Below are 17698 nucleotides of genomic sequence, written 5' to 3'. Positions count from 1 at the left end.
TTTCAGTCATCGACGATTTTATCATGTATGTAGAAGTGTAACCTTTTCCCTTATAACTTTAAAACAGCAAATGCGGCAAAAAAGTAAGCAGCAAGCCAAAATAGAAGCCACACAGAAGCTTGAACAAGTGAAAAATGAACAGCAGCAACAGCAGCAGCAACAGCAACAGCAGCAGTTTGGTTCACAACAGCATCTGAGCCAGTCTGGCTCAGACACGCCTAGCAGTGGGATCCAGAGCCCCTTAACACCACAAACTGGCAATGGCAGTATGTCCCCAGCACAGCAAACATTCCATAAGGATCTATTTGCAAAGCAGCAGCTACCTGCTACACCTACTTCAGCATCCTCAGATGATGTGTTCCTAAAACCACAGGCCCCACCCCCTACTCCAACCCGAATCCCAGTACACGATTCACTGGCTCAGTCTCAGACTCCTCAGACGTCATCCCAGCAGATGTTTTCTCCAGGTTCCACAAACACAAGGCCTCCTTCTCCAATGGATCCATACGCTAAAATGGTGGGAACACCTAGACCAGCACCTATTAATCAAAACATTGTTAGAAGAGGTAGCATCACACCGTTAGACACCTGTGCACCACAGTCAGCCATGTCCAGGCCCATCCAGGTCACGGAACCATCGGGAAGCAGGCCTTCGCCAGTCAGGGATTCATGTTCTTCATCTCCAAGCAGCAGCGATCCCTATGCAAAGCCACCAGACACACCCAGGCCTGTTATGACACCAGATCAGTTCTCCAAACCCCTGGGAGTCCCAAGGTCACCCATAGTTATGGAGCAGTCAGGGAAGGTTCCTTTGACAGCTGGAAGCGGTGATCCGTTCACTAAGCCAGCTCCCAGAACCGATACGTTTCAGAGACAGAGGGTAACTTCTGCCGATGCGTACGCGCGGCCCCCGTTGACTCCTACTCCTACTCCCGTTGATGGTAGCCCTGGACCCTTTAAAACTCCCATGCGCCCACCTCAGTCTCCACAAGATCCTTACACATCGATGCCAACTACACCAAGGCGCGTTCCTGTTGATCCGTATGAACGGCCCGCTTTGACACCGAGGCCAGTGGATAACTTCTCCCATAATCAGCCTAACGATCCCTACAGCCAGCCTCCTCTTACTCCCCATCCTGCAATAAAGGAGTCTTTCGCGCATCCACCCCGGATAGTGCGACAACAGAGTGATTCTTTCCCTCAATCCGGACCCATTTCAAGGCCAGCTTCTCAGGACCCTTACTCCCAACCTCCAGGTACTCCTCGGCCAGTCGCCGATCCTTATGCCCAACCTCCAGGAACTCCTCGGCCCACCGCAGTCGATCCATATATGCAGCAACCACCAACACCAAGACCTGCACAGCCAGCAGATTTATTTGCTCAGTCCCCAGCAAATCAGAGACATTCTGATCCATACGCTCAACCTCCTGGAACACCAAGGCCAGTTCTGAATGATCCTTACTCTCAGCAACCGGGAACTCCAAGGCCAGGAATACCAGAGAGTTTTAACAGACCTGCAATGACAAGACCAGGACTAATACCAAATAGAGATCCTTTCCTGCAGACATCGCAGAACAGGTTGCAGGGCACTTTTGTCAGGCCACCAGACCCGTGTTCTCAAACTCCCAGACCAGCAGGACCTGCAATAACGGATTCATTTAGCCATGGTCCTGCTGCTCCAGCACGTGACCCCTACGATCAACCACCCATGACTCCAAGACCTCAGCCAGAATCTTTTGGAACTGGTCAGCTAGCCCACGATGCTGCCGAACAGTCACGGCCTGGATCTGAGGGCAACTTCAATGCATCTGCAAATTCCCCGATGAGTTCTCAAGGGCAGCAGTTCCCCAAAGTTTCACAAGTTCCTGGCCCAGCACCCACTACAGGAGTAACAGATACACAGAATACCATGAATATGTCTCCTCAAGCAGATACTGAAAAATTAAGACAGGTGAGAATAATGTTTAATACTGACGGTATTAAAATTTCATAAGTAGAATTTTCCTCATTTTTGTTAAATATTTGAAGTTTCTTGGCATTAAACATAGCTGTGTAATGTAGAATTACATCTGTTCACTCGATGTGTTCATTTGGCTCTCCTAGATAGAGCCAGAATATATAGAGTATAAAAACATCAGTAATTTTTAAGGAATTTGGGCAAGATCCAAAAATGAAGTAAAGGTTATCGCTGAAGCCATTGAAGAGGTAGATGACTGGTCTGCAATAGTTCTGTCATATACCGGGTGAGAAAGGAAAAACCTTGAAAGGACAACTAATTGTATTCTGTAATAGATGAAATGTAGAACTGATTGTGACTTGTTCACCGACTGAAAAAAAGGGAGTGTGGGCAACAGTCTTAGCATAGACATCCAACTTTTCGGGCAGCTGACGTGTTGAGGTGATTCTGCCACTGGTCACTGCTCCTCTGCAGGCACATTCACTCCAGGCTTTCGTCAGTGAATGTTTGGCAAACAGTTGTTGTTGAGACATACATAAAATTACATTCAACTTGTGGAAAGCTGCTTGGTCTTTTGTTTGGAAGGAGCAGTGGGAAGTGGATTTAGCAGAAAAATTGGTAGTATTGCTCACACAGAGTCAGAGTAAATTCTGCACCTTTGGTGTAAAACCTCTCGCTGAATTTTCTTTAGTGCACCTCCAGTCACCTTTCTCCCTCAGGATGCACATTTTCATGTGGTGAAAGGGCCTGCGTTGCTGGAAGAGAAAAAGGAAAAGAGCATTGCTTCTGTGTTAGCTGGTAAAATGGGTTCGCACTATATGCTCTAACAAGAGGTCTGGAGATAAAAATTCTGTTACCAGCGTTCTTGTACAATCTGATCCCTCTTCTAATTTCTGAGGTGATTATGGTAATATAATGTTTTTCTGTAGTGATTGAAGAATTTCTTTCCACCGAGAGGCTTAACCTACCGAAGTATAACACTTCAAAATATGTCAATTGCAATGTCAAGCACAATGAATTTTTTTTTAAACAGCGCCAGAAATTACGTGAAATTATTCTGCAACAACAGCAGCAGAAGAAGAATGCAGTTCGTCAGGAAAAAGCCTTACAGGATCAAGCAGCTACTCCCCATGCAACTCCTCTTCAGCACTGGCAGCAAGACAACTTAAATCCAATTTTTAACCGTCCTCCTCCTCCGTATCCTGGGAATATTAGGTCCTCTGTTGTCCCTCCAGGCGGGCCAAGGTTCACAGTATACCCAAAAGATCAACGTGGACCATTTCCTGGTGACGGGCAATTCAATAGACCCCAGTTTCCAGGAGATATGAATGCCATGGGGATGAGACCTCATGGTCTTAGGTAAGCCACTTTGGTCTCTTAAAACCAGGATATTACAGCAGTAGTTCTAAATTTACAGAAATTGTTAGATACAAAGTCTGGGTTTTTTGGAGGGTGAAAAAATCATACATTGTCTGCAGTAGCTGGTAATCTTACTGAAGTTGGTATGTACAGTACATTTTCTTGTAAGTATCTGTAACATTAGAATGTACTTTTCACTGATTAACACTGTTCTACACTGTATTTTATTGGAAGTTGATCAGAAATAAAAAGGAGAAACTGGAAATTTTGGTGAACTGAAAGATACTCTTGCCCATTGTTTTGGGGCATTTATTTAAAAAAAAAATTTGAAAGGTATAACTTTAGCTTTTCATGCCTTAGAAATGGATCAATGTAATATTTTTGTTTTCCTCTATAATGAATATGTAATCCAATGTTGACTTCTGTCTCTGCCATTTTACAATGAATACCAGTATTGACATATATTGTAGTCTCAGGAGTTACTATTTTCAATATTTTGAATTTATTTCAGTAAATCCATGCATTATTTTTTAAGTGTACTAAGTTGAATTAAAATGTAGTTTGTTTGCTTAGATCTTGCTGTCACAGAGCTTTCTATTCATTATTATTGGAATTGAAAACAGGTTGTTTATTAAACATAATTAAAGCAATTATTTTATTGTAGTTATAAAACTCGTTTAAATATAAGCATAATCAGTCACAATATTTATTTAAATATCTTAATGAATGTATCATGTAAAGCATTTTGGTGAATAGTTACTTAGTCAAGTATGGCTAGGCAGTCCTGAGAAAAAAGATTATTTAGTCTTTCATACTTTATTTTAGATTTGGGTTTCCAGGAGGTGGCCATGGTCCACCATCAGGTCAAGAACGTTTCCTCAGTCCTCAGCAGCCGATGCAACGCCCTGGAGTTCCACCACAGCTGAGAAGATCTCTGTCTATTGATATGTCTCGGCCAGTGAACAATCCGCAAATAAATAGTACATCTGGGATCTCTCAGCATTTTCCTCCGCAGGGAATTCAAGTTCAGCAGCACAATATATTGGGTCAAGCATTTATTGAATTACGTCACAGAGCTCCTGATGGGAGGCCAAGGCTGCCTTTTAATCCTTCTGCAACAAATGTTATGGATCCATCAGCGCAACATCAGCGACATGCAGGGTTTATACCCAGGCAGGAGTTTCCGGGCCCAAGACCAGCAGAACCACTGAGACATAATTCTCAAGGTATACCTAACCAGTTGCAGATGTCTACAGGTTTGGAGCATATGTCGCAGCCCCAGCAGGATCAAATCAATCCTGAAAACCCACCTGCACTTGTAATACGTTCTTTAAGCCATCCACCAGTTGCTGATGCTTTCCCAGGACCGTCTTTGCCTACACCTGCACCAAGCGATGAATCGGCAAATTTACAGATTCCTACCCAGCCGAGTGATGGTCTAGAAGAAAAGCTTGATCCTGATGATCCTGCTGTAAAAGATTTGGATGTGAAAGACCTTGATGGGGTTGAAGTCAAAGATTTGGATGATGAGGACCTGGAAAATTTGAATCTAGACACAGAGGATGGAAAAGGGGATGAACTGGACACTTTAGATAACTTGGAAACCAATGATCCTCACCTCGATGACCTTCTAAGATCTGGGGAATTTGATATAATTGCGTACACAGACCCAGACCTTGACGTGGGGGATAAGAAAGGAATGTTTAATGAAGAACTAGATCTTAGTGTCCCCATTGATGACAAGCTAGATATCCAGGGCAAGGCAGAAGAACCAAAACAGAAGGAACAAGGGGATAAAACTGAAGCCCATCCTGAGACCCTGTCGCCACAGAAGAAATCTACTACAGAAAATGAAATTAAAACAGAAGTGCTTTCCCCAAAGACTCATGAGGAAAAGAAGAATGAAAATGAAAAAAGTGATGGAAATGCTGAATCGACAAGTACTCAACAGGCTGCTGAAACGGAGTTGAAAGATGGAGAAAATGCTTCTGCGCAGCCTGCTAACCCAGACTTCCCTGACAAAACTACTGCTGTTCCCAGTCAAGAAACAACTGTGCCTAGTCCAGATGCTCAGGGATCTGCTCCATTGCCTGTTCAAGGAGCAGTAAGTTCCTGCAGTATTTCTGGGTCCACACCAGTCCTCTCGAGTTTGCTAGCTAATGAAAGCTCAGATAACGCTGAAGCAAGGACACTAGGGTCTCCCTCTCAATCTTTGCCAGCAACACAACTGAACCAAGCATCAGGTATTCCACAAACACTAATGACACCTGGTGGACAGATCCTGGAAAACACTTTAAATTCCAATTTGACCATGGTTCCACGAATAAACCATAATTTTTCTCAAGGGTCACCAAACCCAGGGTTTATTCAGGGTCAGTCAGCGAATCATAACTTTGGGACAGGACAGACATCTAATCAAACTGTGGCTGTAACAAACCGTCCTGGTCCTAGTGGCATATCTGGTACTCAGCAGATAATGCTCCCTCAACCATTAGCTCAACAACAAAATCGAGAGAGACCACTGCTGCTGGAGGAGCAGCCACTTCTTCTGCAGGATCTTTTGGATCAGGAAAGGCAGGAGCAGCAGCAGCAGCGGCAGATGCAAGCCATGATTCGCCAACGCTCGGAGCCATTTTTCCCCAATATTGGTATGTGGGTGATCTATTTGTATGCGTGTTTTGGTTAATTATTTAAAAATAAATAGATAAATAATCTGTAGCACTGAAAGAAGCGGGTAGACGTTTGGAATGTGAAGATGGCATAACAAAAAATCAACCTGAACAGGAGGTATAGTGGAAGTCTGGTAATTGAGTGTGTAAGTGAAACGCCGGACATTGGCACGGCTTGGATTGACTTTAGCAGGATCAGGATTAATGCTGTATTACTGTTAATTTGTCAAGCATGAGCTCTGTCACCTCATATGTGATATGGAGTAAATGCACCCTTTGTAAACAAAATCACATGATTGAGGGCAATAACTGACCTTTTCATATTCAAAATACCAATTTTCTGTTTATGGTTGTTCTACATTTTTGGCAATGTTCACGGTGACTCAAAGAAAGGAATCGTTGAATGTAGTCTGGTCACCCTCGATGGCTAAGATGACTTCCAGAGGTCCCTTCCAGTCTCAGACGTTCTGTACTCACTCATGAGGACCATCAGTCATTCCTGTTTGTCCTGCTCTGTGGAGCAACTAACAGGAGAGATGGCAGGGAAGAGGCATAGTTCACCATGCTTATGGTCTTTGTAGATACTGTACGTGGCGTGTGCCTTTCTGCCTGCAGTACTGCCAGTAATTACAGAGCAACCAAACAGTTCTTTGTAGTATGTTTGTGGTGATGTGTCAGTTTTGCCAGTTGAACTCAGAAACAACCCAACTTCCTGATTCTTAGAACTATAGAGTTTATTAATATGTTGGCTCAAATTTAGTCTAGAGCCCTTCTCAACCTGATCTGCTTTACTTTGTGTGTCATGGCTGAAAACAAGAGCAGTTGTGGCTGGTTTAACTTTCCTCAGGGAATATATGAGACAACATATTAACCACGAATTTCAAACTGGAGAAGACAAGTAATTTGAAATAGTAATGCAGTTACGTTGTTTGCTGATGATTTATGTATGAACTAGATCTAAACAAGTCAGTTCCAATTAATGACTTGTAACGTTCAGGTTTGTAATTCAATTTTACTGTTTTTCTTTCATAGACTTCGATGCAATTACAGATCCTATAATGAAAGCAAAAATGGTAGCTCTTAAGGGGATCAATAAAGTCATGGCACAGAGTAACATGGGGATGCCACCAATGGTTATGAACAGGTAAGCAATGCTCAATGCCTTTCTTTAGGGCTGCTAAATCCAGCTATTGACTGGTCACCAGTGGTGTTCCCCAGAGGTCGGTGTTGGTGCCCATCCTCTTTAACATCTTTATTGATGACTTGGATGAGGGAATTGAGTGCACCCCCAATAAGTTTGCAGATTGTGCAGTTTGTGCAGTTTGCACACCAAGCTGGGGGAAGTGTTGATCTACCAGAGGGCAGGAAGGCCCTGCAGAGGGACCTAGACAGGATGGGTCGATGGGCAGAGGCCAGCGGGATGAGGTTCAACATGGCCAAGTGTCGGGTCCTACACTTTGGCCACAACAACCCCATGCAGCACTACAGGCTTGGGGCAGAGTGGCTGGAAAGCTGTGCAGAGGAAAATGATCTGGGTGTGTTGGTCAGTGCTCGCCTGAACATGAGCCAGCAGTGTGCCCAGGTGGCCAAGATGGCTTGTATCAGGAATAGTGTAGCCAGCAGGGCCAGGGAGGTGATTGTGCCCCTGTACTCTGCTCTGGTGAGGCCGCACCTCGAGTGCTGTGTTTGGCTTTGGGCCCCTCAGTACAAGAAGGACATCGAGGCCCAGAGAAGGGCTACAAAGCTAGTGAAGGGCCTGGAGCACAAGTCCTGTGAGGAGCGGCTGAGGGCTCTGGGGTTGTTTAGTCTGGGGAAGAGGAGGCTCAGGAGAGACCTCATTGCTCTCTACAGCTACCTGAAAGGAAGGTGTGGGGAGCTGGGGGTCGGCCTCTTCTCACAGGTAACTAGTGATAGGACTAGAGGGAATGGCCTCAAGTTGCGCCAGGGGAGGTTCAAGTTGGAAATGAGGAGACATTTCTTCTCAGAAAGAGTAGTTAATTAGGGACACGGTTTGGTGGGTAATGTTGGCAGTAGGGTGATGGTTGGACCAGATGATCTTGGAGGTCTATTCCAACCTTAAAGATTCAATGATCCTATAATATCTAAATGCGTTATTCTCTTCGTTTTTTCTTTGTATTAGAATATTTAAAATACTAATACATTTTTCTTCTGTGTGCCTTCACTATTTTTAGCACAGTATACAATGTTTTGTTCACCTGTCTGAAAAGTGTAAAAATGCAGTAGTATAAGCCACGAGCAAAGTGTTGTAGGGGCAAATGAGAAATAATATTCTACAGGTTTTTAAAACATTTGTTAAGGAAGTTAGAGCAAATGTCTAGAAAATAAATACATGCTTTGTTGAAGTTCATTGTAATACAGAGTGTTGCCTTCTCCTCAAAAACACCCAGCAGTTTTAAATGTTCCAGTTTGATTTCGTGTTTATGTATCAATAGGTTTCCCTTTATGGGTCAGCCGGTGCCAGGAGCTCAGAGCAATGAAGGCCAGAATCACATGCAGCAGGCCATTACACAGGTAGTACAACTTGATACAGAGTTTACAACACAAATGTTTAGTAATGATAACCTTCTTTAATTGGATCATGATTTAATTTTCTTATTTATATGTTTTTCTGATATTTCTAGGATGGAAGTTTGACGCCTCAGATTTCTAGACCCAATCCTCCCAATTTTGGTCCTGGTTTTGTCAGTAAGTACAGATCGAATAATTTGTTGTATGTTGATGTTTAATTTGACAGTTTTGTTACTTCTTTTCCAAATGAAATGTCCATAAATGGATCCTTTTTAAATTGAGTCACTTCATCATTACAATACCAATTCAGAAAAGGGTGGATAGTAAATTATATTAACTTTTTTTTTCTAGAAAACTATCCTCAAAAAAACGCCATTAGGAAAGGGGGAAGTGGAACACACAAATAATTAGCATTACTTGTATGTGTTTGAGAACAGTAATTGTGTTTAACTGACAGGCTGCTATCTCAATGATCAGGTCTTCTGCTGTGTTGTAGTATTCTGAGCTGAGTGAGAACAAGAGTCTATACTGATGGGTTATTTTTATTCAAGAAGCAAAAAGGTTGGTGCAGCATCATTGTCATTTTAAAAAATAACAGCAAAAGCTTTCCAAGCATTAAGCAAGATTGGTTGGAAAACATAGCTGCTGAAAGCAAAAAATATATAGCTCCCTTACTTCTGCTTGCCCTAGATCAATTGCAAATCCTAGTCTCTGAGACAAGAACGAGATTTGTTAGCAGAAATTAAAACAGCATGTGTTGGGAGAGAAAGGTGACATACAAAAAGTGCTACTGCAAAAACTTCACTTGATACTCATTAATAAAAGAAACAAAGTAAACACCTTCATCTTTTCCAGAAACTGGAGTAGCAGTGCTAAATACGCAATGAGAAGCTTTAGTAATATTTTCTGTATTAAATTCTGATGAGACTCAAAATGGCACTCAGCAGTGGCCTAGCTCTGTTGGGGGGGGGTGGTTCTGAGCATTTGAGAAAATCTGTTCTTCATTTCAGTAGTAGTTATTCTTACCTGGAACTTGTTAATATTTCACTACTTTCCATCTGCAGTTCCTCTCCATCATTTCCACTCGGTTGTCCCTTCAGGTTATATGATTAGTTTCACAGAATATATCACTGAAAGAATTAGTGCCCCTTGAGGCTGTAGATAGCTCTGTGAATCGATTTAGTTGAGCTGTTAGATTCAATGACTGTTTCTACGACAGCGACTGTTAAAGAGGAATGTGGTAGAAACTGGAGCACAAGGAGGATGTGGTTGTACTGAAATCATACTGTTGTATAGATACCCTTATTCTTTATACAAGATAAACATTCCTCACAAGGAAATTCAAGGCCTTATTCCTGATTATCCAGTTCATTGCCGCAATGTGATCATGAGACAAATGATACTGTCACCAAACCCTGTGTCTCACTTTCTGGGCTCAGTGCCAGTGAAGTGTTATTGGACATGATTGTTTTGCCTCCAGAAAAATATCTGAGAGCCATGGATTGCTCCTGGCAGATCAGCATTTCTCATTTGCAAAAAGAGTAATGTCACAGTTACAGTCTAAATGACAGTACAGTTATTTGTGGGGAGGAAAAGGCATTGGTACTGAAGGCACTGTGCTGAGAGCCAAGAGAAAGATATTTTTACAGAGAAGACAAGTTGTAAAAAGCTTGTTTTTTGGTGCGGTAATTTTCATGCAGTAACTTTGAATTGTAGACTAGTTTGTATTTTAATTTATTCTATTGTAATTTATAATAAATGATTAGTCAGAAATATGTCATGTAGTCTAAATTATCAGACGTTTCTAAAAACAAATCAACCTGCCCCACTACTTTCTTCATTCCTAATGATCTTTCAAGATTTCTTTCAAATGAAGTGAAGCTTAGGCCATCTGCGATTAGAAATGAGAGATCTGTTACACTTCAGTATATAAATTGGTATTTCTTTCCTTTGGACTCCTACCCCAGTTTCTATCATCTGGGTGGGATTTGGTTTTGGTTGAAAGAAATTAGTGTTTTATCCAATTTCTTTTTCACATCTACGGTGAAGTGAGTGTCTTTCTCTACTAGTGGAGAATGTCTCTCCACTCACTTTCGTGTTTCAGCTCAGGTTAAATAGCTTCTACTTCTCCCTTACTAATTAGCTATCCCAATTTAGTAGTGCTCAAATTACCTTGCCTTCTTCATCATCCTGAAGTTGAGTACAATTGGACAATCAACAGTGATTGTCGATTTTGAAATACGAGATAGTATATGGAACTGGAAACCTGTCAAGACTTTCTTTCATTTCATGAATTTTTGATGTTTATGATCTTTTTCCTAGAAGTCATAACAAAAATAGATTTAAGTGTACAAAACGTGTGCAAGTATCAGAAATAATCAGACCATATTTCATGTAAATCTGTGTCTTTATTCCCTAATCTATATTTCCCTGTACCCAAGGCCTTCCAGAGGCCTTCCACATCCCTGCTTCTGTGACGGTGCAGGGAACCACCTGCAGGTTCTGCAGCTGTTTGCAAAGCTGCTTTTGCTCGCTGGCTAGCACATATGCACATATACTGACTGGATAGTGGTCTGGTGTCTCTGGAAATTAAGGACTTAAGTTAAAACTGCTTTCTCAATAAAGGCAGCAATTTGGATCTCATCTTCTTTACTCAGATCACTCCAAGAGCTTAATGTCTCTTGAGATCTCAACTCATCTGTCAAATTTGGCTGAACTTGACCAACAGTTTCATAAGATAAGGGGGGAACCTGATTGTTAAGCTCCATCTCTATAAAGTACGGTGAGATCATGTCATACTTTATTTCCCTTGTCTCTTAGATGACTCACAAAGAAAGCAATATGAGGAATGGCTGCAAGAAACACAACAGCTTCTCCAAATGCAACAGAAGTACCTTGAGGAGCAAATTGGAGCACACAGAAAATCAAAAAAAGCACTCTCAGCAAAACAGCGTACAGCCAAGAAAGCTGGCCGTGAGTTCCCAGAAGAAGATGCAGAACAGCTTAAACATGTTACAGAGCAGCAAAGTATGGTCCAAAAACAGCTAGAACAGGTAATCATCGGGAAACAAAACGGTTCACCTTCAGACTAAGTTGTTACACTGGTGTGACTCTTCTTTAAATCTGATAAAACATGAATGGAAATGCTTAAATATAGCGGAGCTTATTTGAAAGGAGCCATTCCCTATTATAAGTTGTGTGTGTAACTGTTACTCTGGATCACCATTGACACTGGAGTTGTAGGAGAACATGCTACAGCAAAAATTACAACAAAAAGCTATTTTAGTACTTCAGGAAGAAGAGAATGTTTCTAGCAGGATGATTTACAGTGAGTTCCTAGAGCCATGAAAAGCGCAAATGAAAGATGGAAATTGCAAAGGAAGAAAGTCTGAGCATGTAGGGTCTTGTTTCAGCATTGAATGAATTTTATAACTCTGGCTTTTTCAGATGTCCTTATGTAATCAGTAACTTGGTTATATGCCAGTTAAATGTTACTGTTTGAAAATCTCTCCTCATTATATCTTTAATGCTAGCCTAGTTTTATCATCCGTCTGGTTCTTAGACACTAATCATCAGTGCGTTGTCTGTTACTGTATTGTAGAATAATAAAGGTCAAAGGGATATCTGGAGGTCATCTAGTTGAGTCTCCTGATCAGTGGAGGACTAGCTCCGTGGGTAGATTGGGTTACTCGAGGCCGTGTCACTCAAGTTTTGATAAGTCTCCAAAAGCAAAGATTTCCCAGCCTCTCTGGGCCCCTGTTCCAATGTGTAACCACTTTCACTGGTTTTTTTCTTTCTTTATATTCAGTTGGAATTTCACTTGCTGCATCTTGTAACTGTAATTATAGTACGCGAGATTAAAGTTAAGCCTGTGATTGCTTTGATAAATTTATGGTTTGACCAACAGTATTAAATGCTGCGTTCCTCAAGACGTCATGTAGAAATTATCTGGCATGATGTTACCTTACTGTATGGGTGGGGAATCTTTTTGTTGTCAGGAACAGATAGACCTGCCAAATATTTAAATGCTTTAGAATTATCTTTTATTAATATGAGGTAAAAAATTGGCAGCAGGCTGCTTGGAATGAAGTCCTAAGTTATATCTGACTCCCAGGTTCTTGCTCCTGTGTTGCCTCAAGAGAAAGTATGCATTGGATGGACTCTTTGTTGGCTTGTCTTTTTGCTGTGCAGAAGAGGGATGATGCAGATAATTATGTCTGTCATTTCTTCCTTTTTCTTTCTTTCCCTTCCACAATGAATGACAAGTAGAATAAACACAAAAATATTCACTTCAACCAATCTCTATCATACATACTTCAGTCTTGTCTTGCAGTGGAGTTACGTCAAAGTAACAGCTAATAATGATATTGCTGGCAGATTCATTTAATGCCTTGCAATTAAGGCTCTCTTATTCTTCATTTTTAAACTTAAGTTTCATATGTGCCTGGAAAATGTCCTCTACTCCCATTCGAGCACTGGTTTAGACCAGTCATCCAGATCCTAACAGTAGTTTCTTATATACCTGGATGGACCTTAAATAAATTTTTACTGAAGTTTATTTTCAAGGTTTATGTTTGAAGGTTTATATGTGAAGTTTATATTTCACGGACCTATTTGAAGCATTTTCTCACTCTTTCAAAACAGATCAAGTCCTTCTTCTGCAAGCTTCTATCACTTTTTGAAAAGGGAAAACTATATATGTATGCATAGAGGAAAAAGCTCTCGAATGCCTTGTGCTGGTCGCAGGCACAGAGAAGCTGGAGCTGACTCGGTGCAATGTGAGCTTATGTCTGACAGTTATTATATTAGCTCAGGCATGGAGCCATGCGGCCACAACCATATTGCTTCTACGGCCAGGGCAGTCTGACTGCTTTGGTGTGGCGCCGTGCCTGTGCTAATAAGCTCTGCGTCGTTCTCCACCGCTCTGGTAGAGTCACTGGGTTGCTCTGTGCAGGTGCTGGTCCTGTGAGGTCTCATCCACTTCCAAGTACAGTCACGGGGCTCGTTGCCACTGCACATTCTGGGAGGGCATAGTGGTTTGGATGCCTCCTTGTTTAACCGTACTGAGCCAACACAGGGCTGTGTAACAGCTGAGAAGTCCTGGGGCACTGGGCTGTGCAATGCAGGAGGATCCAGTTGGTGGCTTTATGCGGTGTCGCTGTTTGTCTGGCAGTACCAATGCCAAGCCAGAACTCATAAGTTATCTTGGACCTGAGATTGCTCTGTAAATAGCCCTTTGGGTGCATCTGTCCTGCATTCTGGAGTGTGTCCTGTAATATCTCTGTTGTCCTGAGCTTTCTAGTGTATCTATTGCACCAGATTAAGGGAGTGCTTTCAAACATTTTTAATTATGTTATGGACTTTTCATATCAGTGCAAATAGCAAATGGAAGTTGCAGAAGTTGCAATCTAACAAACAAAAGAGACAGATTCCGTATGTTATAAACCAGTGGTTTACAAGTCCTTTGATTTTCTTGGAGAGCTGTGTAGTTAGGTATCTATTCGTATTTCTGAAATAATCTCATCCTGGTGACACTGTCATATCCTTTCATTGGCTTCTCCCGTTTGCCTTAAAAAATAAACTACTTAACTGCTAGTGTCCACATCCAGCGTATTCCCATCTTTGAATTAAAAATTCTCAAGCAGCAGTTGTCTCTTTCCTCTGCTGGGTGATGTTTGGGAATCGCTGTTTTCCTGCAAACTTTTTCTTTTCAGCTGTATCTTTTAAAAAAAAATGATGTGTGTATGTCATCCATCTCACTGTTCCCTTCTTCCTGTCTGTTCCCAGCTATTGTTATTCTATACATGGATGCTAAGATTTGTACAAGGATTGCTTTGTTTTTAGGTTTGTATGTTCTGTAGCACAGTGCAGTCTTGGTATGTAATTATAACTATTAGGCACTCTTACTTTTTCTAAAATTTTGGGGTGGATAGTATTCCTAATTAAATAATGAGTATTTAACCTTAGAAAGGGAGAGAAAATAAGACTGTGCAGAAGTGCTATTTTCACATAAGCTTAATTTTCTCCTGGTAAGTTGGATGTTTTATGATACTTCATGTAGTCAGTACATGTCAGAGATGAGTAATGACTTTTTAAATTTACAGATTCGAAAGCAGCAGAAGGAACATGCAGAACTAATTGAGGAATATCGAATCAAGCAGCAGCAGCAGCAGCAGCAGCAGTGTGGAATGGCACCCCACGGCATCATGCCAGGAGTCCAGGCTCAGCCCCCGATGGTTCCCGGAGGAACATCACCAGCAATGAATCAGCAAAACTTCCCCATGGTGGCACAACAGCTCCAGCATCAGCAGCATGCAGTGGTGATCCCGGGGCAGCCCAACCCAACCAGAATGCCAAATTTATCGGGATGGCAATCTGCAAATGCCCCTGCGAGTCATATTTCCATTAATCCAGCAAGGATGCAGCCTCCAATGACGCCGTTGCCAATTACTCCTGGTACACCAACTCCTGTGCCTGGTCCAAATGCAACTGCACAGTCGGGGCCACCACCGAGGGTGGAGTTCGATGACAACAACCCTTTTAGTGAAAGTTTTCAAGAGCGGGAGAGAAAGGAGCGTTTACGAGAGCAACAGGAACGGCAGCGCATTCAGCTTATGCAGGAGGTAGATCGACAGAGGGCTTTGCAGCAGAGAATGGAACTAGAACAGCATGGTATGATAGGGTCTGAACTAAATAACAGAGCATCCTTATCGCAGATACCTTTCTTTAATTCTGATCTGCCTTGTGATTTCATACAAACTCCACGCCCTCTTCAGCAGTCTCCACAGCATCAGCAGCAACAAATGGGACAAATGCTGCAGCAGGGTCCTGTGAACTCACCTCCCGCCACAAATTTCATGCAAAGCAGTGAACGAAGGCCAGTGGGACCTACACCTTTTGGACCCGATGGATCTGCTGTTCCAGGCGGAGCCCCCAATTTCCATAACGTAAAACAAACTCATGGGAATCTTCCTGGGGCCACCTTCACGCAGAACCAAGTCAGGCCTCCATTTGCTCCTTCTGTACCTTCATCTACAGTACCTTCATCTACAGCACTCAGTGGCGGTGCCCCGTGTGGTTCGGACACTAGTGTGCCCCAGGCAACAAACTTCCCTGGATCAAGCCAGTCTCTCATACAGCTGTATTCTGACATAATTCCAGAAGAGAAAGGGAAAAAGAAAAGGACACGAAAAAAGAAGAAGGACGATGATGCTGAGTCAATAAAAGCCCCCTCAACTCCCCATTCAGACATTACTGCACCATCAACTCCAACCATTTCTGATTCTACCTCCACCCCCACAGTTAACACCCCCAGCGAACTTCCACGTCATCAGGATGAGCAAGAGTCAGCGGAGTTAACGGGGCCATCCACATCAAATGCAGCAGAGAGCCAGACCTCTCCGGAGCTGGAAAGTAAGCTCCCCAGCAGCAGCTTGCCACAGAAACAGCCAAGTGTAAGTACAGAGACTGAAAAGGATAAAGCAGACAACACATCTGCCAGCATTCAAGAAGTTAAACTAGAAAAGGCAGAAACTGATCAATGCTCAGGTCAAGCTGAGCCTAAAACAGAAAATCAAAGCAGTGTTAAGGTGGAAGAAGATAAGGTCACGTCACAGCCTGCCTCTTCAGCTCAGAGTCCAGCCCAGCCAGCTAGCGTTCCAGCAGCAAAAGGGGAGTCAGGGAACGAATTGCTGAAACACCTGCTTAAAAACAAAAAATCCTCATCTCTTCTAAATCAGAAATCAGAGAACAGCTGTCGAACAGAAGACGAGACTGCTGGGGATAAGAAGTTAACAGAGAAGCAAAATCCACCTGAAGGAGCGGTGAGCATATTATTGCTTTGTTCTGTAGTCATTACCAACAGTCAAAGGCTAGTTTGTGTCTTTACTGCAAGCATTTTTGAGAATGTGCAGGGAGGTAACCTACCTGCACAAGGGTGGAATAAAATGGTGAAAGGATTTATTTACCTCTCTTCTTCTCTTTTCTCATGGAGTAAATCATCTAGGTTACAAAAAGAGCACAATTTAATGACCTCACAGATGAGTGTATTCAGAAATCATTAAAATGCAAAAAACTTTTTTTTTTCCTGTGGGTAACCATCTTAAAACATGCCACATCCTAATATGTACTAATATTAAGGCACGATTCTACAGTATGACTCTTAATTACATCCTGGTATGTCCCTGTACAGTACGCTATATGTTTGTATGTGGCTTTTTGTAACTCCCCTTTTGTCAGGTACAGGATGACCTGTGCACCTTTGCAGAGGTGTGGGGCTGGGCTTCATACACCTTCAGCTGCCCACCCGCAGTGTTCTTTGAATGAACCAAGCCCATACTCATTTTTTGCCAGTGAAAATCCTGTATTCTCTTTAAATTTAATGGATACCATTTCTTAGGATTTTTATCAAAAGCGTGAAATCATTAAATCTCCTGAAATTGCTGGATTTTTTTTTATACATAATATTTCTCCAATTACTTTTATTTTAATGGAAGGAAGTGTTAATTCTTTGTATTAATGGCATTATATGATTTAATAATTTATAAGGCTCTTAAAATCTAGAAAATGGCTTTTTGTACAGGTAGGGTGTATACTTTGTTGGGTATTTTATTGTGATCTTTAGTCTCGACAGTTTTGTTTTATGACTCCCTAAACTCTTAAGTATATCCTTGAAATAAAACGTAAATACATTCAAAATGAATACGAACTGATAAATGTAATTGTGAGCAGCAAGTAATTTAGGTGAGTGTTAAAGATCCACGGTTAAAACATACATGACAGGAATAGTTGTGAGAGTCCTTATGTTAGGGATTGTACAGAACTGTTTAGAATAATAATTGCTAAAAAGAAATTAGACTTTCTCTTGGCATGACACCATCTGTTGCATTACCAAGTCCCATTCTGATCGTTTTTCCACAGTTATCCTTTTATATGAAGAATGGCTTTGCAAATTAGTACTAAAAGTATTTAATCAAATGGTACAGGCCAGAACCATTTCACAATACTGTTTCTGTTCTAAACTCCAAAGACATTTGTATTACATTAACTTACACGCCTTTCTTCTGTAACCAAGTTTCTCTTTTATTATACTCTCATGAAAATCTCTAAGGCTGCATGCGCATGTGACTTTATTTTAGTGGGTATTCAAAAGAATATGTTTCTGCTCTGTGAGTTTTAATGATGT

General features: G+C 41.8%; 1 protein-coding gene across 10 annotated transcripts in view; it reads left to right on the top strand.

The window, feature by feature from the left end:
• KMT2C (lysine methyltransferase 2C) overlaps nt 1–17698 on the top strand; it is a 197773-nt gene that overhangs the window by 163170 nt on the left and 16905 nt on the right. For all 10 annotated transcript variants that reach the window (XM_080578524.1, XM_080578523.1, XM_080578526.1 and 7 more), the window contains 8 exons: nt 68–1951; nt 2991–3316; nt 4142–5964; nt 7018–7129; nt 8439–8517; nt 8628–8691; nt 11335–11567; nt 14619–16337. In XM_080578524.1, the coding sequence (XP_080434650.1) occupies nt 68–1951; nt 2991–3316; nt 4142–5964; nt 7018–7129; nt 8439–8517; nt 8628–8691; nt 11335–11567; nt 14619–16337 (6240 nt within the window). The remainder of the gene's footprint in view (nt 1–67; nt 1952–2990; nt 3317–4141; nt 5965–7017; nt 7130–8438; nt 8518–8627; nt 8692–11334; nt 11568–14618; nt 16338–17698) is intronic.

Source organism: Anser brachyrhynchus (genome assembly GCF_964034855.1).
Source record: "Anser brachyrhynchus genome assembly, chromosome: 2".
Classification (NCBI taxonomy): domain Eukaryota; kingdom Metazoa; phylum Chordata; class Aves; order Anseriformes; family Anatidae; genus Anser; species Anser brachyrhynchus.
This window is presented reverse-complemented; position numbering and strand designations above follow the sequence as displayed.